The sequence below is a fragment of the Apostichopus japonicus genome, chromosome 3 (genome assembly GCF_037975245.1).
Source record: "Apostichopus japonicus isolate 1M-3 chromosome 3, ASM3797524v1, whole genome shotgun sequence".
In the NCBI taxonomy this organism is placed as follows: domain Eukaryota; kingdom Metazoa; phylum Echinodermata; class Holothuroidea; order Aspidochirotida; family Stichopodidae; genus Apostichopus; species Apostichopus japonicus.
The window spans coordinates 25,229,660-25,252,065 of NC_092563.1; the positions used below are offsets into that span (position 1 = coordinate 25,229,660).

At 36.5% G+C, this 22,406-nt stretch overlaps 1 protein-coding gene across 4 annotated transcripts in view; it reads right to left on the reverse strand.

Moving 5' to 3' along the window:
* Nucleotides 1–475: 475 nt before the first annotated feature.
* Nucleotides 476–22,406, reverse strand: part of LOC139965603 (b(0,+)-type amino acid transporter 1-like) — a 55,369-nt gene continuing 33,438 nt past the window's right edge. For 3 of the 4 annotated variants that reach the window (XM_071968141.1, XM_071968139.1, XM_071968140.1), the window contains exons 5-13: nucleotides 18,252–18,377; nucleotides 16,652–16,757; nucleotides 15,783–15,827; nucleotides 14,891–15,014; nucleotides 12,065–12,168; nucleotides 11,475–11,571; nucleotides 7,204–7,353; nucleotides 5,644–5,812; nucleotides 476–5,158 (exon numbers count right to left, since the gene is read on the reverse strand). In XM_071968141.1, the coding sequence (XP_071824242.1) occupies nucleotides 5,064–5,158; nucleotides 5,644–5,812; nucleotides 7,204–7,353; nucleotides 11,475–11,571; nucleotides 12,065–12,168; nucleotides 14,891–15,014; nucleotides 15,783–15,827; nucleotides 16,652–16,757; nucleotides 18,252–18,377 (1,016 nt within the window). In that variant the 3' untranslated portion in view covers nucleotides 476–5,063. Of the gene's footprint in view, nucleotides 5,159–5,643; nucleotides 5,813–7,203; nucleotides 7,354–11,474; nucleotides 11,572–12,064; nucleotides 12,169–14,890; nucleotides 15,015–15,782; nucleotides 15,828–16,651; nucleotides 16,758–18,251; nucleotides 18,378–22,021; nucleotides 22,268–22,406 lie in introns of all 4 variants that reach the window. The other variant, XM_071968142.1, reaches the window with a different exon arrangement.

Below are 22,406 nucleotides of genomic sequence, written 5' to 3' on the forward strand. Positions count from 1 at the left end.
ATTTGTTACCAAGTATCTCTTTCAGAAATCTCAAAATATTGTTTTAAAAATTGTATAACTACGGGTTACGAGGGGGTGGGGGAGGGCTTGACAAAATAAAAATAAAACACATTGACGTTCCTTTTTGTTTTCTTTTGTATTTCACATCAACCGATACCACAAAGAACATCGTCACAATTGCACTGCAATGTAGTAGCACTATAATTTTAACTAATAAAATATACAGGTTTTGATACCAGTATTCTCACATGTTACCTTGAGACGTAAGACACGTAAGTATTAATTTTAATCTCTTTGTTTTAAATATAGACACTTGTGTTAAGTAAGTGTCTAATGTTGGGACATATTGTTGCACAATCATGACAAGTAAAAACAAAACAAATTTAAACTTAAAATGCCATTTGGAGCACATTGCGTCATAGATTGCCTTTATAGATGTCATAAAAACTAAGTCAGAATCAACAGAATTGTTTGGTATATTTGATTAGATGCATTTAAATGATGACTTCAGATACGGACATTGTTTAGATGTTGTTTACCATCAACACATACCGCTATCAGTTCAGGATCTATGTCTATACCGCTTTCTTGTAACATCTGAGGTTTATCAACTAAAGTGGCTGGGTTACTTAGTCTAGCACATAAGGTCATAAGGTCAGTTCCTCAGATGCAACCATAGTGTTCAAGTAGCAAAACATACAACTGCTAAAAATGACCTCAAATAACATTCATTACAATCCTTTTAAAAACTTGACACGGACAATGCAGTATCAAACATCATTGAATGGGTGTTTTGTTGTTAATATGCAGTTAAATAGAACATGTATTGGTTGAGTTATTATAATTTATACCACAATGGATTGCCAATTAGCACATTGGATTGACATTTACAATGAGGAGATTATGCTATTATGAATGTTGCCATAAAGACGTATTCCACGCATTTAGCATTATTTGAAAGGTGAATAAATCGTAATAGCTGTACAAAACATTTCTAGAGCTCTATTTTTTGGTTTGTTTGTCAGATTATCAAATATCAATGACTAAAATTCTAAATCTTAATGTCATCCTTTAACAGATTTCTGTGTGAATACAAAAACTTATTTCCTCGGAATTCCTGAGTGGTATAATACTGTGCCTACCAAGATTAAGCAGGACCCAACTTGTACAGAACTGATAAAAACAGCTCAGAACTGGTAAAAAAAAAAAAAAAACCTTTTGAAATGGCCAAACGATACTTAACATCCTTATTACCATGGTAACACTGCTTAGTTACACAGTTAAATTTTTCGTCAATTTTATGCGCACAAGACACGAAACACAAAGAAACACAAAACACCGTTTCTCATCATGGAATTTAACAAGATGGTTTTGCAAGGTTACCGACAGCTAAACATATTTTAGAACTAGCACCGAATCAATAGTCATTTCAGTCTGGGAATCAATACAAGCAAGGCATTAATCACAAAATGAAGTAAATTAACTTTGCTTGAAATATTTAGAAATAATGTATGTATTCCATCAACTTTTCATTTTCCACCGTTTTCTTCATAATTTGGATATTTTTTTTGCATTTTGCAGCTATTTCGTAAATATAATTTTCTTGGAATTATTCGTTCATAGCCTCCTAGGAAATGATTTCTTAAATTTCAAACGATCATGGACCATGGTGGGTCACAACCATGTAGATTCACAACCATGGTGGGTCACAACAATGGTGGGTCACAGCCACAACCAGTTTTTCTCCTTCATAATTATACTTTTCTGGTAATTATTCGTTCACAGCCTCGTAGGAAATGATCTGATTAAATTTCGAGAGATCATGGACCATGGTGAGTCACAACCACGGTGGGTCACAACCACAGTGGGTCACAACCACAGTGGGTCACATCCACGGTAGGTCACAACCACGGTGGGTCACAACCATGGCATCGTCATGGAAAATTCATTTCATATCTTCAACACAATTTAGAGGGTTTTGCAAGATGCTCACTGATTTCTGAGCAATCATTGATGTAACTTCTTGTTTTGCAGAAAATACTGTAAATTGCAAAAGACATTTTATTGACCAGGCAAACTATCAAACACAATACATTCTATTGCAGAAATACAATACATTCTATTGTTACATAAATACAATACATTCTATTGTTAACAACAATCAATACCCTGTTTCGTACCACGAATGTTGTCAATACCATGAAAACCATTAGTGATTAAGACCACTGCATCCATCCAAATTACTTCTAAGGAATATACACAGTACAGAGCCCTGATGAACAACATAAAATATAATATCCCAAAAAAACTAACACCTCTGAAACACCCACCTCCTTCATCCCATTTTGAAAGGATTCATAAAACGTCGCTCTTGTGCCGACCATAATTAAAGACACCGAACAGACAATTTTCTTAAAATTGTCTAAGTTTTTGTTTGTTTTACTTTCAGAGATGATCTACTTAATGGGTTGAAGAAGAGGTAAGAATAGGGACATATTGGGGAGATTTTTATATCATGGTGGGGGTGAGATGGGGGTGGGGGGGGGGAAGCCAATGAATAATATAGGCTATGAATGAAGTACATTATTATATTTCAATAGTAAATTTTGGCACTTATCATTCATTCACAAATAACCAAAATTTAATTGTTTCAATGGTAATTAACTCAAAGACTGGATCATCCAATTTCTATAACAATTGATTCTTTTATGATAATTATGATCAATTATTATTATGATATTATTATGATTATGATATGATCAAATTTGCATGACAGCCTTGTTTTTTTTTTCTTCAAAAAACCCCAAAATGTGTTTCTAGAAAGGTACTAAAATATCATATATAATCTTTGTTAAAAAAGGCATTGAGAACGCAAGGAAAATTAAGAGAAAATTTTACAACTAAATTTAGAAGAATGTCCTAGCCGCAATAACATGGTGAAATCATGTGACAGGATAAGGTTTCTGATGTAATGTAAGTACGCATTCCAAAGATAGCAGGTTCCAGTCCTGGCTAGATCATTACATTGTGTCCTTGGGCAAGGCACTTTATCTCCATTGCCTCTCTTCACCCAGGTGTATAAATGGGGTCCTGTGAGGTACGGTAACTCGTAAATATAAATGCATGTGACACTTTGTGGCTGCACCCTAAGGGAAGTCCCCCGGGGGACATGTAGATGTGGTGCACTGTAGCACCCTGGGAGTGACTTTTTGAATTGTGCACACTTGGGTGTGTGGGTGTAACAAGTTACCATGGTTACCAGGGGCTAAACAATATAAAGTTGTGTGATGAGAAGACCATGCCTTGATACAAGACTAAAACTATTAACTTGGGGAGACTGCTTAACTCAGGTAGCAAAATATAACTTATAACTACTATTTTCTAAAGATCTACACCATTACTCACCATGAGAGTTTGATTTATGTGAATATGTGAACACCGTGCTACACTTCACCTGAGCAACGGAATTCTTTCATTTTACTGGCAGGTAGAGGGTTTTACCCCAATAGAATGACAGCAAACGTACGTCTCTTATGACCTAACATGATGCACAGAAAGTATTGTATAGTGGACCAAAGGGAACCTAGTTAGTCTAAAACGTGACTTCTACCACAAAACATCCATCCTCAAAATCCTTCTCCCTCCCCCCCCCCCCCCCCCCAGCAGCCAACATGTCACCCAGCTTTTACAATTTATCCAGGTCTTTAAAAGATAAATTACTCACTCCTTATAAGCAAATCTATAACATAAAATCAAAATATTTCTAGATGGCTTCAATCGTTCAAACAATCCAACCATCATCTACACAGGTATCCTGTCAAGCCCATTTGTCAGTAACATTCAACAATGTTGGTTACAATTTTACAAATTTGTTATTACTTATAGAAATTTCGAATATGAAAACTGACAGGGCATTTTCGCAAACTATATTCTTTATGAAGTGGCAGGATTATATAAATGGCTGCATCCGTACAGGGTACCTTTTTATCAAGTTCAGTTTACATACCTTTTACATCAATTCCAACTGACCACATGCGATGCCATCAAATTTGTGACCACAGGATTGAGTCATAAGTCCCATGCTTCTACCAACTGAGCTATCCAACCCTTCATTTGTGGTGATCCTTATTTTATGGAAAGAGGGGAAAGGAGGGTGTGCCAGTCAGCAGTCCTTGCACCACCCATAATGCAAGTACCCTGCATCACAAGCAATCGCACACCATTTGCATTTCAAACAACCCAGAAAGTCTTAACGTATTTTTCAAATCTTTCACATTTTTCATATTGATTTACCCATGATATATACGTATCAATGTACTATTTCTCTAATAGGGAATTTGTAAAACTAACCATTTATTTCCACGACAAAAATTAACATGTAGGGAAGCTGAGTACATGATATAAAGAAAGGATGCATAGATATATATATATATATATATATATTAATCTCTCCAAAGGTCACAGCATGACATTTTATAAATATGTATTGATTTTTAGAAGGTACCATCGGAGGTACGTTACATAAGACACCACAAAAAGGTTATATGAACGGACACCATTTACATTTATTCTTATATCTACACGAATACCGTACCTTATTTTCATATTTTTCATTTATATACTTAGGAAAATATGTTATCAGAAATTTTGTCTTGCAAAAATAAGTACCAAGATATTTTTCTGTCTTCCTCTCCACGTGGAATAAAAATTAATGGGAGAGTACCCTCGGAACCTTTTTTCTTTTGTAATAAATATCGTGGAAAATAGTTTTGCATGTTATCAGAGAAGGAATGAAAGCCAACCAATTAGAAATTAAGCTGCATAGAAGTTGCTATATCGAAGAAAATATACTCTGTGTTTAGCGACAGAGTCCTGTATAAGCAACCCTAAAGTGGATGGCGTTGAGCCAATCATGGGAACACGTAACTAAAAGAAGAAGACATTTTCGCAGACTTTTCAACTGTACGAGATACCTCAGCGGTACCATGCGGACAGCGTAGGTGAATTTACACATACTGGCCATGATGGTTGATGGGTGTTTTCTTTGGCGTTAACCTTTTCTTTTAAGGTTTGCCTTGGAGCTCCTGTTCCTCCTCAGGAGATAAATAAAAGCTTGGTGCCACCTCGAGTAGAACCTGAATAAGCGTCGTGAAATGTTCTGTTGGTGAGAGAGAGCAAATTATAAAACAATGTGAGGTTTGAAATAGAAAAAGCAAACTCTGTGATAATATAAGAGGTATATCTAACTGTTCCAGGGTTTGTATTTCCAAACTTTTCCAAGAACCAATTTTACAGCTTAAAAAAGCATTTATGCAATGAAATCATTAACCTGGGGAGGTCATGTGACTTGAGCTCAGGCTGTTCTTGTTTTTCATCCAGCTGTAACCCACATTCTTCCCAACTGAATTAGCCTTACACAAAATGGCTACAACAATTCCAAAATGAACGGCATCTGTCACTCTTTTTCAAGAATTAAAATACCACCCCATGTACTGACTAAGCTACAAGCCCCATTCAGCATGTGGGCGATTGAACTTTGCGAAGAGGAATGCATTCGATATCAGCAAAGATGAGTTATTTCATTAGGAATCGGATTCAGTTCATTCGTTGGTTGACGTTTCGCCAGTTAACGTTTTCACTCACTCATAATCCTGGGTCTGTACCCATAGTGGATAAACGGGAAGTAGAAGATGAGCCCCGCTAGGATGAACATGGCTGCGTAGAGAAATTCCACCTGCGGGTCATCGATGATCGGCGCTATTACCAAGTAAACCGACGCGATCACCACAATGATGGGTATGACCAGGGGAACCTGTCATGAAACAAATGTACAGAGTATTATACAGAGAAACAGGTTGAAATTATCTCTCCTTCCTACAAATCCAGACAGATACTACACAGTAAGGACACTGACCATATGAAATATGAAAGAAATAAAGGACCCCACTGATGAAAGTAAACTCCAGAAATTACAAAATCATTTAAAGTGTCTTATTCTTCTGAGAAACAAGTTAAAATTCTCTCTCCCTTCTACAAACAGATACCGATAGATAGTATCCAGTAAGCACATTGACCACAGATCTATCTCAAAATAAGAAATATGAGAGAAATAAAGGAACCCACTGATGAAAGTAAACTCCAGAAATGACAAAATCATTTAACGTGGCTTATTCTTCAAAAAAAAAAATGATATATTCTCCCAAACCCATTGTATATTGACTGATACTAGAAATACTTCTGACATGAAGTTTGAGATCGGATACATAGTCAGGGGGACAGCACTGATCTGTGTAATAGGTGACATGCGTAAAGTGACATTGTAAAGTGTATATGAAGTTATACTGAGCAATATTTCCGACACCATTTTGTCTCTCTAATTTACCGTACATGAGAATATCACATAGAATAGGGCATGCAAGCTCGGTACAGATTGGTAATAGACAGCTCACATCTTTAATTTGCTTATAGTCAGTTAAGGTCGGACAAATGATGCCAAACACAAGCAAGAAATCAGAGTCTTGGGATCATCCACATATCACATGTACTCAGCGCTAAGATAAAATCCTCAATTGGCATACATACAGACATACCCACCAAGGAAGAGTATTAAGGTTTGAACTGGAGCACGAAGGGTACAAATAGACAGTAGAGAGGGAGGGGGGGCTTTCTGAAGACATGCACCTTTTATACCCCAGACACCCCTCACTCCCACCTTTTCAAAAGGTGCAGGAGGGATGATCTAGGCCAGTGGTTCTCAAACTATTTTAGAGGACCGCTCCCTTCAACCATCTTGAACTGTCCCAATTCCCCCTACCCCTTCCCCCTCCCCTAGACCTAACATTCATAGTCGTCTGCTCAAGCGAGCAATCAGATTGTCCAAAGATATGCATATAGGAATTAAAAAATAGCCTACATTCCCTACAAGATGAATTTTCTCTCAACAACATTTATTTTTTTCTCAGTTAACTTTTTCTGTTTGCAATATCACCAAAACCTGCAGAAGGCAGGCAAACTGTGAAACTGGTATAGAGAGTAATAGCCAGGGACCCCCAAATCAGTGCCAACACCCCCTACTCCCTGTGTACCCTAAAGCGCCCCCCTGAGACTTCCCAACGCCCCCGGGGCTGGCAGGGACCACTTTGAGAACCACTGATCTAGACAAAGTAATAAGTGTTCGACACTACAGAGTAAAAATTTAAATACCTTGATCGGTCTCGTCCATTCAGGGTGCTGATACCTCAACACGAGAACAGCAGCAGTGGTCAGTCCATAGAACAGCCACGCTGCAAAGCTGAAGTAGTTAACCAGCGTATCAAAGTCATTCGGAATCAACATGAGTATGGACACAATCGACTGCGGAAATAACAAGAGGAGAAATAGTAGGTGAGAAGCACCAACAGGGATCACTTTTACTTGTATTTTTCTTCGTTAGTTTAATTAATCTCATTATACTTGACATTTACTATTAAAAGTAATTGTCACATATGAAGACTATCATTAAAAAAGAATGGATCACCCCTTCCCCCCAAAAAAAAAAACAGATGATAGGAAGGAAACCTCCACCTCTCCCCCTCAATTGCAATGTTTGAGTAACAGGTGTCTGTGTGTCACAGATAATTAACTTTTTGTTTCACCCATGCCATGCTAATAACATGAAATGCTTTGAAATCAATCATGCTTGGAATGTCACACTTTATCATATAAAGTTCAACAGGAAGTAAGGTGTTCTTCTTCACTTTTTAATGAAAAGTGTAACCCGACCATGTTTGTACAATGCAAGCAGTTGAATATGTAACCATTCCATAAACAACTCATCAGACAACAGGGCAATACATTTTCATATATGGTATAAGGGTGTTACTACACCAAGTTTAGAAATTGCAAGGTTTCATTTGGCGCATCAAGATGTCACCATTCCAATAAACAGCCCAACATTAACTGGGGTCAACCATTTCATTTGTAATAATGGTATAACCCTGCCATGTTTGTAAATTGCAAGGCTTTATTTGGAGTTAAAATCACAGCACACACTTTCCATTAACCGGGGCTGTGGATAAAGGCGGTGGCATTTAAAGCAATGAGGCTTTGCAATCGGGAGGGTTCCAGGTTCAATACCCGGCCGGGTCATAGTAAGGTGGGTTTTTCATCCAAGAGCAATCTACTGTTTTCCCATCTGAATGATTCTCTAAATTAACAAGAGCCCAAGGGCACTGTGGTTCCTTGCTTAGGGTATATGACAATACACATAATATTATCAAGCAAGATTGGGCTCAAATAGTCCAAGTAATTGTGGTCCTACATGTTCCCATAAAGTAACCAACAGTGTAGCCAACACTTTTGTGATCACAAAATGTGATCGGATTTTTGATCAAAAGGCACTTTTGAGATCTAAATATGGCGTCGAAAATGTAAGAAATATAAGAGACCTGCAAGCGTGTCAACAGATATGATAACATTGGTGACCTCAGATGGCATGACCTTTAAGTTTCAAAATGTTCCACCACCCCATTCACAACTTGTCCCAAAATATCAACCATGTCACACCTTGACATTGAGATTTAATTGCATTAAATGTCTAAAAATTAACTTTGAACTTGTATACATAACTTCACACACAAAGGTCATCCGGAGGTCAACCAATTGACATTTTTGATCAGTGAGACCTAAAGAGAGCATGACTGTCAAAATTCAAACATTTTTTCTTTGCCCAATTTCTCCCCCCAAAATACTACTTTTTTATCATTAGCTGACCTTTGGTGACGTTGGATCACATGACCGTTAAGTTTGAAAATATTCTCCTATACCATTTGCAACTTTTCCAAAAAAATTAACCTTGTAACACTTGGAACTGGGAGTTATTGCATTAAATGTCTGAAAATTAACTTTGACCTCATAACTTCGCACACGAAGGTCACACAGGGGTCAACCTATTGACATTTGTGATCAGAAGGTACCTTTGACATCTGAAAATAGCATCGAAACTGTAAAAATCCACAAAACACAAAAAGGTCACCAAAGGTCAAATTGAGGTCAAGGGTCACCCAGATGCGGGTCAACAATTGGATTACATTGAAGCAACTCCCAACCCTAACGGACAATTTGTTCTCAAGTGATCGCAAAAATACTAGTTTTTTTATTATTAATTGACCTTTGGTGACCTTGTATCACATGACCGTTAAGTTTGAAAATATACCCCTATACCATTTGCAACTTTTCCAAAAAAATCAGCCTTGTCGCACCTTGGAACTGGGAGTTATTACACTAAATGTCTGAAAATTAACTTTGACCTCATATAACTTCGCACAGGAAGGTCACATGGGGGTCAAACAATTGACATTTATGATCAGAAGGTACCTTTAACATCTGAAAATAGCATCAAAACTGTAAAAATCCACAAAACACGAAAAGGTCACCAGAGGTCAAATTGAGGTCAAGGGTCACCCAGATGTGGGTCGACAATTGGATTACATTGAAGCAACTCCCAACCCTAACAGACAATTTGTTCTCAATTTATCGCAAAAATATTAGTTTTTTATCATTAATTGACCTTTGGTGACCTTGGATCACATGACCGTTAAGTTTGAAAATATTCCCCTGTACCATTTGCAACTTTTCCAAAAAAATCAGCCTTGTCGCACCTTGGAACTGGGAGTTATTGCATTAAATGTCTGAAAATTAACTTTGACCTCATATAACTTCGCACACGAAGGTCACACGGGGGTCAACCCATTGACATTTATGATCAGAAGGTACCTTTAACATCTGAAAATAGCATCAAAACTGTAAAAATCCACAAAACACGAAAAGGTCACCAAAGGTCAAATTGAGGTCAAGGGTCACCTAGATGCGGGTCAACAATTGGATTACATTGAAGCAACTCCCAACCCTATCAGACAATTTGTTCTCAAGTTATCGCAAAAATATTAGTTTTTTATCATTAATTGACCTTTGGTGACCTCGGATCACATGACCGTTAAGTTTGAAAATATTCCCCTATACCATTTGCAACTTGTCTCAAAATATCAACTGTGCAACACCTTGGCACTGGGAGTTATTACACTAAATGTCTGAAAATTAACTTTGACCTCATATAACTTAACACACAAAGGTCACCTTGGGTCAACTTATTGACATTTTTGATTGATGAGACCTAAATAGAGAATCAAACTATACAAATTCAAACATTTTTTTCTTTGCCCATTTTCTACCCCCAATATACTAGTTTTTTAACATTAATTGACCTTTGGTGACCTCGGATCACATGACCGTTAAGTTTGAAAATATTCCCCTATACCAATTGCAACTTGTCCAAAAATATCAAGCATGTCACACCTTGGAACTGGGAGTTGTTGCATTAAATGTCTGAAAATTAACTTTGACCTCGTATAACTTCGCACACGAAGGTCACACGAAGGTCAACCAATTGACATTTTTGATCGGAAGGTACCTTTGATATCCAAATCTAGCATCAAAACCTAACATTTTCTTTTTTGCTTGTTTCCTCCCAAAATAAGCACATTTTTTTCTAATTTGACCTTTGACCTTTTGACCTTGGTTTCAGATGTAGTTTAGTCTCCTGATTCCAAAAAACAAAACGACAAGTCTGTACAGCCATCCTAACTCCGACCGAAAAACTTTGACCCCATATAACTTCGCACATAAAGGTCACACGGGGTCAACCTATTGACATTTATGATCAGAAGGTACCTTTGACATCTGAAAATAGCATCAAAACTGTAAAAATCCCCAAAAACACGTAAAGGTCACCAGAGGTCAAATTGAGGTCAAGGGTCACCCAGATGCGGGTCGACAATTGGATAACACTGAAGCAACTCCCAACTCTAACGGACATTTCGTTCTCAAGTTATCGCAAAAATACTAGTTTTTTATCATTAACTGACCTTTGTTGACCTTGGATCACATTACCGTTATGTTTGAAAACGATCCCTTACCCCATTCACAACTACTCCCAAAATATCAATCATGTGGGACCCTGTCAATGGGAGTTATTGCTGTTTTTAAGATATTGGTTTTTGGCATCTAACTGACCTTTGGTGACCTTTGCGGGCACCAAAAAAAATAGGGATCTTCCTCTTACTATGGGCTATCCACCCAACAAGTTTGATCATGATACATCATTTCCTTATTGAGATATCGTGTACACAAGCCAAGCGTCACATACACACACACACACATACACACACACACACACACACACACACACACGCCAAGTTGAACGCATAGGTTCCTTGCTTTGCAAAAAGCAAGGAACCAAGGCAAAAAGCAAGGAACCAAAAAGTTTCCAAATTTAAGTTAAAATGTTGAATTGGAAGCCACTTGACGTGCAAGTTGTAATCCATTAGCCCTTGCTGGTTTCTCCCACAATTGGGGTCGCTGAAAGCATGGGATGAACTTGGTAATATGGAATAATCCTTGAAACCTGCCATGTTTTCTCTCTCTGATATCATACTTACTGTGAACAATAAAGCAGGTGTTGGGGTAAACCTCTTCACATGAACCATTGACATGACCTCCACCAGTTGACCTTCACGACCAGCAACATAACACAACCTACAAACAAATCATATCAACAAACAAAAAGTCAGTTTGTGTTTATCGGTCATAACCTTCACAGAGTGTAAGACGCAGCTTCTACCCGGGTGTAACTTATTTGGTTAAAGCAAAATATACAAATATGTAAATTAATAAAGAAAACATAACAATGTATACCAGTTCTTAGAAGACCCTTCATATTCTTCGTATCTTCATTATTTTAGAAATTACTGCAATACTTATACACCAAAAATTGCTCTGCACAAATATCAAAATTAAACTTGGCCTGTCTGTCTGGCTGGCAAAATGTTGAGGTTGTTATCAAAGTCATGTTTAGGACACCTAAAACTTAAGGAAAAAAAATTGTCACTATGGAAACATCCTCCCCCACCCCCCCCCCATCCACCACTCACTTCCCTCCTTCTACAGTCACCAGGTTAAGAACTCACATTTAATGATCACTTACTAATAACAACAACAACAACAAACTATGGGTGGAATAAGGTATTACCGTGAAGCTGTGAACAGGGTTCCATTGGCGGCACCGAATGTAGAACAGCACACAAAGAATGGAATAATCCAAGCCATGGGTCCCAGGGTGCGATTCGCAAAAGTCTGTTTACAAAACAAAACATAACAAAGAAATCAAAATCTCTTGACTTTAATATTGTTCTATTCAGTTTAGATCTTGATTTTCTGTTTTAAAAGTCTAAACTGCCTGCAAGAAATCACCATGGTGACAGTTGCTATGATGCTGAAACATAGTCTTTCCCTTGTTCATGAAAGTTTATTTCTTACAAGTCATCAGTATTTCCTACCTAAACATGCCAGAAAGACCAAAACGGGTCAAAAATTATCACATTTCTAGCCTTCTAGTACTACTAATCTCAGAGCATTTTCCCTCAATAGGTTTAAGAAGCTTGTTTGATCTTCCTCAGTATGTATGTATGTATTTTAGATCCTCCTGCAAGCAGTAACTCGTGAAGAAGCCTCACTGGCTTATCAAAGCCGCAAGCTGACCGAAGTCAGTCTCTTAGATTCATATTTCACGTCCATGATTATGAATTGTCAATTGTCAATGTGGGACTAAGTGCAATAGTTTTCAGAGAAGTACATTCCTATATTTAGTTGAGGAATATAATTGTCTGTGCTGGATTGTGGCAGCACCTTATCCGATGTCCCACTGGGTGCAAACTTCACTGTTTCGAGTGTGCACACTTGAATGTGTGGGGCTGAACTTTTGTAAAGTTATGTGACAAAAGACTCAAACATGGGTAACATTTATATACCAAGCAAGTATACATGTAGAGCAGTACATGTGCAAAGGACCTTTCATCATGTTCATTGTTTTATGGGAAGCAACATTCATAATTCTCAAACATGCTTACTCAAAATACGAGCAATACAATATTCCATTCATTTAAGTTGCATTTTCAGGTATTTTCAAATTTAAATCTACGTTAAAGGTCAAAATTACCTGGAATTATCAACAATCCTAACAAGTAATTGGGGAATAATTTATCTGGTATTGCATAACACATATGTTCTACACAATAACCAACCTGCTACACTAATTATGCAAATATTATTGAAATCATTCTATTACAATGCCGTTAGCATCTTCATCAGTTTATGCCAAAAAAAGCATCACAAAAAGGACTACTTAGCAATGTTGCAAAACCTAACATATCCCATCGTTGTCTGGAATTGTATTTCTTTTGTTTTTGGTTACCATAACTACTGCTTTAATGCCACTGTTTTCCGCACTATTAGTAAAATAATCTCTCAATTTGAACTCAACATCCAAGGTCATTTCACTTTAGTGGGAGTAGAAAATGTTAGCTCTATCATCAAAAGGATGGAGAAAGATGACCACTAAAGTGCTGAGAGATCTGTCTGTATTTATTTTGTTTTTTTGCTTGTTTTTGTACAACCAAAGTAGGTTGCTATGCAAACTAAACCACAAATTGTTTACATGGGTTAAACCTCATAGTAAAAGCTTGTTGGCTGCTTCAGGTTACAAAGTCACCTCAATTGTGTGAGGTCATCCGTCTCAGTTGTGTAGATCAAGGCTGCTTACGACAGCAGAACGCAAGGTTTACTGTTTTGTATGATAACCAAAGTTCTGACAAGTGGACTGTAATGCTTCTTCCAAGTCTGCTTGAACACCCGATACCCCCACCCCCCTCCCCGCCACCCTGATGGTTTTGATAGCACTGTGGTGATATCAAAGAGATCTCTTGGTCATAAAGATGACCAGAGTGCCATGAAAGCAGAACGATTGTGCCTGTAGCATAATATCAAAGTGACCTCTAATTAATTAATTAATAATTCCCTTATCTGTATCCATGAGGTAATTAACAATCTCTACTCACTAAGTACTTAATTAAAACTTCATCCTGCAGTAAATTAATTCACTCACGTTTGACTTGTTCGGTTATTTATTCACTAGTATTTATCCATGCAGTTATTAAGTCACTAATCTGTACCCATGCAGACATTCAGTAATCTCCATCGGTTTGGTAATTAAGAATCCGTACCCATTTATTAATTCACTAATCTCTATGCAGTGATTAATAATTCACTCATCTTTTTATCAATTCCAGTAAATTCAGTAAATTATGTTTCCAAATGCAATCCACTCAAGAAACATTCACTAATCTTTAACCATCTCAGATCCATCCAATAATTAATTCCCCAATCTTTTTTATATGACAAATATGCAAATGACTAGTAAACTCTTTGATCCTAATTGGCAACACACTCGAAGGCAATTATGCTTTCCACTTCAGGTAGTCACACACCCCACTGTTGAACCATTAGTCACTGCATCCAAGCAAACGACTTTACCGTACCCCTGCCATAGGCTTGTAAATCAGATCATCAACACAAAGGCGCACGAAAGTCACCCGGTCCATGTTGCTTAAGTTTTCTTGTATTCCAAATGTAAGAAGTGGGTGTGATGGGATATATAGAGGGTTGTGTGGAGTGTTAGTGGGGTCTGGAGTGGGTGTATGGGATGGGTAACATTTGGTTACTATTTCTAACAATTCAAACCGGCCTTCATTATAGTATACTTAAACATCATATACAGAATAGCTGCTCTTAACCAGCAGACCTTAATAACGAGAAGATTTGAAATAAATATTAGAAAGTTTTCTGGATTCCTTGCAAATCGCTCTCAGTTACCCTAAGGAAATTCAAGCAGGATGTTAGGGAGGAGGGGAGGGGGGTGGGGGGAGGGCGTCTTGAATACATCACCGGTTGTAAGATTTGGGTTGTCATTTTCTTTACATATTTTTTATTATATTTTTTTGATGAAGGATGAACCACTCACGACTGCCACCGCTGAAGCGCTGAGCATCTCTGTCGGAGTCAAGACGGTGAAGTAGGCAATATTGACCAGGATGTAGATCAGCGTTACCATGGGAATACCAATCAGAATAGCCAACGGTAGATTCCTGTCAAGGAAATAGGAATCGTAATCAAATGGGAGAGTGGCAGAAATCGGGAGAAATTATAGCATATTTAGAAGTGGATATGGAAATTATGCGTTCATTGTACTTCAATATGTATATTTATATACTACAAAGGTTTTCTTGTCTGGGGTCAGTATTTTTGGCATGCTTAGCAAGCCTTCTTCAGACGTGAATGGATTCAAGTCAGAGAGACCTGTCATTGTACTTTCGTCGAAGGAAAATGCGATGTAATTGTGAATAAATACATGATACTTGAGCATCTCCAAATTTGTTGTCAAATGACTAATCAGTCACAATAATCAACAAAATTAGTTAATAGACAATCATATCGAGGGATGTGTGACTATTTGCAATGGGTGTTGGATCAGCTAAATGTTAACAAGGTGGATTATGTCATCCAGATGTCTCCCAATGACAAGTCTATTCATTTCAACTCTAACAATGACCTGCCACAATAAAGGAAAACTCTTTCGTGTTAAAACAATGGTGACCAAATTACAATTCACCTTATCACTCTATTTGGTGTATAAAAAGAAGTCTTCCTTGAGTAGCTTGGTACACAAACAGGAGAGAATTTCAAGTTTGTTCAAGGACTCGAAAACCAAATATTGACTATGCAAGATGGCAAATTAACTACACTTAAGGTACAATTTTTCTCTTTGCAACAGCAGTAATCTATATTGAATTACTGGTATCCATAAGTGACCTTGTTAAGTCGTCCGGTGGAAGTTTTAACGCAATGCTTCTTACCGATATGGGTTGACAAGCTCCTCTGTGATATAGTTCAGTTGATTCCTGTTGAAGTCAAAAGAAGAAATTATAAAAAATTCAACACTCACATGAGCTTTGGCACTTCTAGAATGAAAAATGTCTAAGTAATTTTTTTTTTTTTTTTTTTTTTTAAATGTTAAAATGTTTAATTTTTAAAATGGTACAATTTTACATTCAAAAGATATTCTGTGACTAAATTTCTTTTTTCTGTGACCAAGTTTTGCTGAATACCTTTTTAAATCTAGCTGCATTTTGTATTTGTATTTTATTTGTAGTTCACTCTAACCATGTGTTATACATGCTTCCTACACAAAACTGAATCAAACAACCAAATGAAATTCCAGACCATATCAAAACGGAAACATATTTTACAGTTTGGGTTTGTAGCCTACAAAACTATTGAGCACGATAAAAATTAGTGAAATGAGTGGGTGTAAACAAATTCAACAAACACGCTCAATTTGTTGGCAGATTGCCACGTTGTTGTTGACACAAAAAGTTGTTCTATGATTCATAAAACGGACCAAATAATTAGCTAATAACAAAGTCAGACAAGGATAATACCCTAACCTGTATATGTATAAATTAGATATATAATTAGAGAAAACCAGAGAAATAAGATAAGACTCATAATTGACAAATATGGAGTAAAGTTTTTTGAAAATATATTGGAATTTTCGGTCCCCCTGGGACCTTTGTTAGCAATACTTGGCTGTCGAATGAAAGTACAAATGTAACACAATGAAAGTATGACGCTAGATAAGTGTAAGTTGCATTGATGGAATTAGAACCAAATAAACCATGACTATACAGGAAGCAGATTAAGGAGCAATATACATATGTCTCACCATCCATCGTACGCCCAAAGGCCTTGATAAAATGCAATCCCATATGAAAAGACCTTGGTTGATGAGCCCTGGAATATTGTACTTGGTGATATGTACTCTGTATATCCTACAAAAGGAGAATTGAAAACAAGTCAAATATTATAGTTCCAACAGTACTTGACTCAACAGCATCACATTTAATAAAAGAGTCCATTAAGATGCACCCCTGTAGTGCAGTATGTAGATACCAATTATTAAAAACCTAGTCATTGTCTTGCTAGTCCACATTAGTGTAAATAATATTGGTTTTGAGCATTGGAGACAAGTTACAACCCAACTATATTGACAGTAATATGGTATCTGCAGAAATTTGAAACTTGGGATTGTATTAACCATACACTATCAGAATGAATAAGTTCACTGCACCAGAGTGGTCAGCTGTCTACATACTTCCCGTAAATAATAGATTAGTGGGGAGTAAAATTGTCAAGAAGCTAGTAACAATTATGCAATGAAGACTAAAGACAAGACATCAGCATTTGGTAAAACAAAGTCCCTCCCTCCCTCCTCCTGCCCCCCCCCCAAGTAATGCCTTTAATTATAACAAGATCTCCAAAACGGTTCAAAATTGTCTCACAACAGCCATAATGTCCACATGTTGCATCATTACAGTTTACAATACAGAACTGATAGGGTACCAAACAATCCCAAAATTAGAATTTCTGATTATTGCTGATCCATTTCTGCTACAGTCAAGTTCTCATGTTCTTATCCTCTCTTTTGGGTCCTGTTTTCATTTTCTATCCCTTTTTGTCGAATATCTGAATGACCTAATGGACAAGTTTGGAAAAGGTAAAGTCCATCTCACTAACTAATGGTGTCCTTTTCAATGCCACAGTTATCCTTTTCAAAATTTCAGCTGTTGCCTATATTGTCTAATTTTATTTACTTTATTATTTTTTGGGAATGGGGGAAGGGAGCAGTTATTGAGAAGGTCAAAGTTTCAGATTCTTTAATTAAACAACAACAACAACCACAGTTTATTATGAACAGAGAAATAACAAATATATTTTTCATACAACTGGTGTTTTGAGAAATCCAAAACAGCCGTGTGCCGTTAGTTCGTCGGCTAATGTGTCTTTACATTAACTGTGCTATATAGCTTCAATATTCAGCACAAAATTTGTACAAACAGGAGAGAACAAGCAAAATTCATAACTGCTTCAATCATTGCCTTCTCTTGTACAAACATTACATATCAAATGAACAAATGCCAATAGAAACATCGCCAAGGACCAACATTGAAAATAGCCCTCTGAACTCTTGTATGTTTCTTTCTTGTGATTTCTAAGAAATGTTATCAAAATCTATGTTACAGTTTATGGATTTTTTTTTGCTTTTAAACTAAATTCCCAAAACCAAACATTTTTCTCTTACCCCTGTACTGGGTCGATAGAAATCAAGGAATGGAATCAACATTCAAATCAGCGTTCAAAGATATTTTCAATATGTTCCACAGCAGAGTATTTGGCAGTTGCATCCCATCTCATGGCAATTTGACTGAAATGCCACGAAATAAGATAACATTATTTTAAGTTGAGAATAAATGACAAAACTTTACCATTGAAAATCCTGATCACACCGACCACGAAGATAATAGCCAAAGCCAAAAGTTTGGCTACTGTGAAGATATTCTGCACAGATGTTGCCCATTTAACACTCTTGCAGTTGATGTAGGTAATCAGCACTGGTTGTAAAAGAAAAAAAATGTAAAAAATGCTTGGAATTGTGAGAAAAAAAAGGTGATGAAAACACTATATGATATCAATTCATTCAAATAAACCATTACACTGTCACTCAGCGCAAAATAAAGGTAAAAATTTACTACAGGCCATTGCAAGGAATTTTTTCAAAGTTACATTTTTGTCCTATATTTGGATTCACAGAAATTTACAATGAATCTGAAGAATTATTCTTACTTTCCTATCTCACTTTACATCATCACTTTATATGCTTACACATATCCTTGTATATATTGTTACATCATCATTGTATATTCTTACATCATCATTATATATTATTATATCATCACCATCACCATCACCACCACCATCACCATCATCATCATCATCATCATCATCATCATCATCATCATCATCATCATCATCATCATCATCATCATCATCATCATCATCATCATCATCATCATCATCATCATCATCATCCTCATCCTCATCAAGCCTACACATCTATCCTAAAGTGTACATATTGCTGTTCTATTCGTTGCTGTTCTATTCACCAAGCCTACAAATCTATCCTATGGTGTACATATTACCCTTCTGTTCACCAAGCCTACACATCTCTCCTACAGTGTACATACAGCTGTTCTTTTCACCAAGCATACACATCTATCCTACAGTGTACATACTGCTGTTTCCAAGCCTACACATCTGTAAAGTTTATATACTTGGAAAACTTTGATATGATCCCAACTATTTTCAAAGAGACCTATCACATTTCATTTAATATTATCTCACCCAATTTCACTATGTTTCTTCACTCCTTAAATCAGCAAAGAAATTTTAAAAAATTGAACTAGAACTGATTCATCAACCTATCAAGCTTACTTGATTTTCCCCATGAGAGACATTTTAAAAAGGTCACTTTCAACAACATGCTCTTGTCTATTATTCTATCTTACCATCCTTTGTCATCTTACATATATATAGATATATATTTGAAATTCTAAAAGTAAAGATATAATCTTTGATAAAATGTTAAGGGTAGCAATCCTGAAAATAGAGCTTCAGAATCAAAAAGGCAGCAAATTTAGATTTTTAAAAACCAACTCGAATTCCCACAGGAATTTCACCAGATATGAAAATAACATTTGGCATTACAAGGACAGGCAATATTCAAAAACAAAATCACATGCAATTTTTTATGCTCAAAAGAGGAAAGTAACATTGAAAATTTTTTTTAAAAAAACTGATAACTTCTGAAATGGAGAGGAAGAGGAGAAGTTTGAGAATTAATTCAAGGAAGTTGATTAGTAACAACTGCATCAAAGGTGAAGAGTATTATTATGCAAATGAAGTAATAAAGCATGCATAATTAAACATAGAGTGCGACATTAATAAACTAGAATGTTTGGATTACTGTAGCATGAATGGTGTATGTATTAGCAGTGTGATTCTTGATTGTGCAAGTTATACTGTAAATATCATGGATCGTGATTGGTTGGAATGACTGCCATGACCTTAAAGGTCTCTGGACACCTATGAACAACACTGTCCTCATCACTCTAACAGGCATTAGAAATCATAAAAATAGTTGCAACTCCCAACAAAATCCATCAAAGATTGACCATTTTACAATTCTTTTCTCATTTCTAGTTTTATTTATGAATAAACATTAGCTAATTATGCACTTTGCTGATGTAAAGGGAGTGACTGCCTAATTTGCTGCTATGTTATTCCATGTTATTCCTTTGCTTTCATAACTTCATATCAAGGACACTGAACATAGGTTTGTGGCCTAAGCTTAGGCCACAAACCTAGGCAATTTTTTGAAATATTTTATCGTCTTCTTTGAAAAGAGGAACATCACAATTCACATTATTATAAAGTTTAATATGGAGCTTGACAATGTCAAGCGTTTTGACCTCCAGTAGATCTGTTATGAAATGTTTGTGTACAGTAGCATTGAAAAATTGATCATAAAGAATGACCCTGTCTTGTTGCCAGATGACAAATGAAACACTAAATCACATGTGGCATGGTTAAATATCCTTTTCATCTGTACACAGGATTTTGTCTGTTTCTTTTTTTTAACACACAAAAGAGTTATATTTAGTTCTTTTCTATAAATTGGGAATATCTATAAATGTAACATTTCATAATACATAGTTTTTGTATTGTATATGTCTTCAATCTGCAGATTGACAAGTTCACTTTTCTTATTTTACAGAATAAAAGATTACATCCTTGCCTGAAATTGACAAATTATGGATTCCCATAACATAGTTTTGGTTAAAAAGCAACTGTTTTACCAAATAATGCTGTTATACCAAAAGCAAAAACAAAGAAGTTAAAATGTAACTTTTACCACTGAACTATGTACAAGGCTTCATCAACCCTTGATATGTCTTTAAATAGTTTGGTTGCCATGGAAACATGCAGATTACTGTACATATACGTATGTGGACAATCAATATATATATGGCACTCACCAACCAGAGAATATGCACAGTGTACACCATGAAACATCTTCGCAAATTACCCCATGCCTGGTCCAGAGAGGGTGAGCTACAAAGGGTTAGGTTTATACGTCAGCACTATTTACCATGCATGTCTACAAAATCTTGCAAAGCATTCCTGACTTTATTTTGGGACAACAAAAAATGTTTTCACCAAACAAAAATGGGTTTTGTCAAGGAAATAAACTATATTATAAAATAATTTTTGAATCTCAAATTTAATTCAAAACTAATAAACAAAAGTATAAATTGAGATTTTACACAGCCATCTAAAGGACGTTATGACATTTTGTTAATAACCGCACATAAATTAGCAAACTATCTGAAGTCATACTGACAAATGATGAAGGGGAAACACCATACTATCATGAGAGAGGCGGGGGGGGGGCAGTATGGGCAATTCAAAAGCAAATGGGTCACTGCGGCAGAAAATACCAAAATCTGTCTGCTGGAAAGAGACCAGCTTAAAAGAATACAATTTTGGAAAGATCTCTCCTTATTAGAGCTGTTGCACACTAAATAATGCACGAAATAATGTATGAGTATAATTTCCATATCGTATCAAAATTGCTATTTCGTAATAAGTGGAGGATTATGCTTTGTTGAAATTGAGGCGGGGGGGGGGGGGACAACGAGAAATCTATCCAGTATATTTGTACCTCACATTTTGATGAAAAAGGTACAGTTTTGCTTTGGGAGGCAATTATGCTCATCAATTGAAAAAAAAAAAAAAAATGGTTCAAAACAAAATTTCTTACTCCCATTGTTTCATCATAACATGAAAACTATTTCTAATACATGTACAAGCATATTGGGCAACATTCAGCGGGAAATGGTTAAGAGGAATTAGTGTCACATCGCACACTCTAAGTTAGATTCTGCAACAAAACAACCTGCAAACATACATTGCTATTGCATTGTGGGTATAAAGCAAACCAAAACAAAACAGCAAAACCAGATATGCAGTGCATAACTACTCACACAACAGACATGAAAATACAAATTGTTTTATTCAGGTCTCTTGTAAAAAACCATCAGATCATTCCCTTCAATACTGTGCAGTTTACCACTGCAACTTATCAACAGTTGATCAACCGGCTTTCCGTAACAAATGCAAGGAGGCCAGAACTTACAGATCGCTAGAACGGCAAAGAGTTTTGCGACGACGACCGTGGTTCCGCAGCCGGCTGGTATCAGAGACTCGGCCATGTAAGCGCCAAACGTGATAGCTATTATTGAAATTTGTGGCGGCTTGAAGACGAGGGTGGAGGACCAGGCAAAGATGTACGCCGGTATGCCACCAAATGCCTCATAAAGATAGACATACTCGGCCCCTGATTTAAGGATTATGGTTCCTAACTCCGCATAGCAGAGGGCTCCTGTGGGGGTAAACAGTAACATTAAATATACATACATGTACAGTATACACCAATTGATGTACATCATCAGGCACATGAGGTTAAACCTTAGATGTTCAATTCAGATTCTGTAGATTCTTTACAGATCAGTACATTCTCC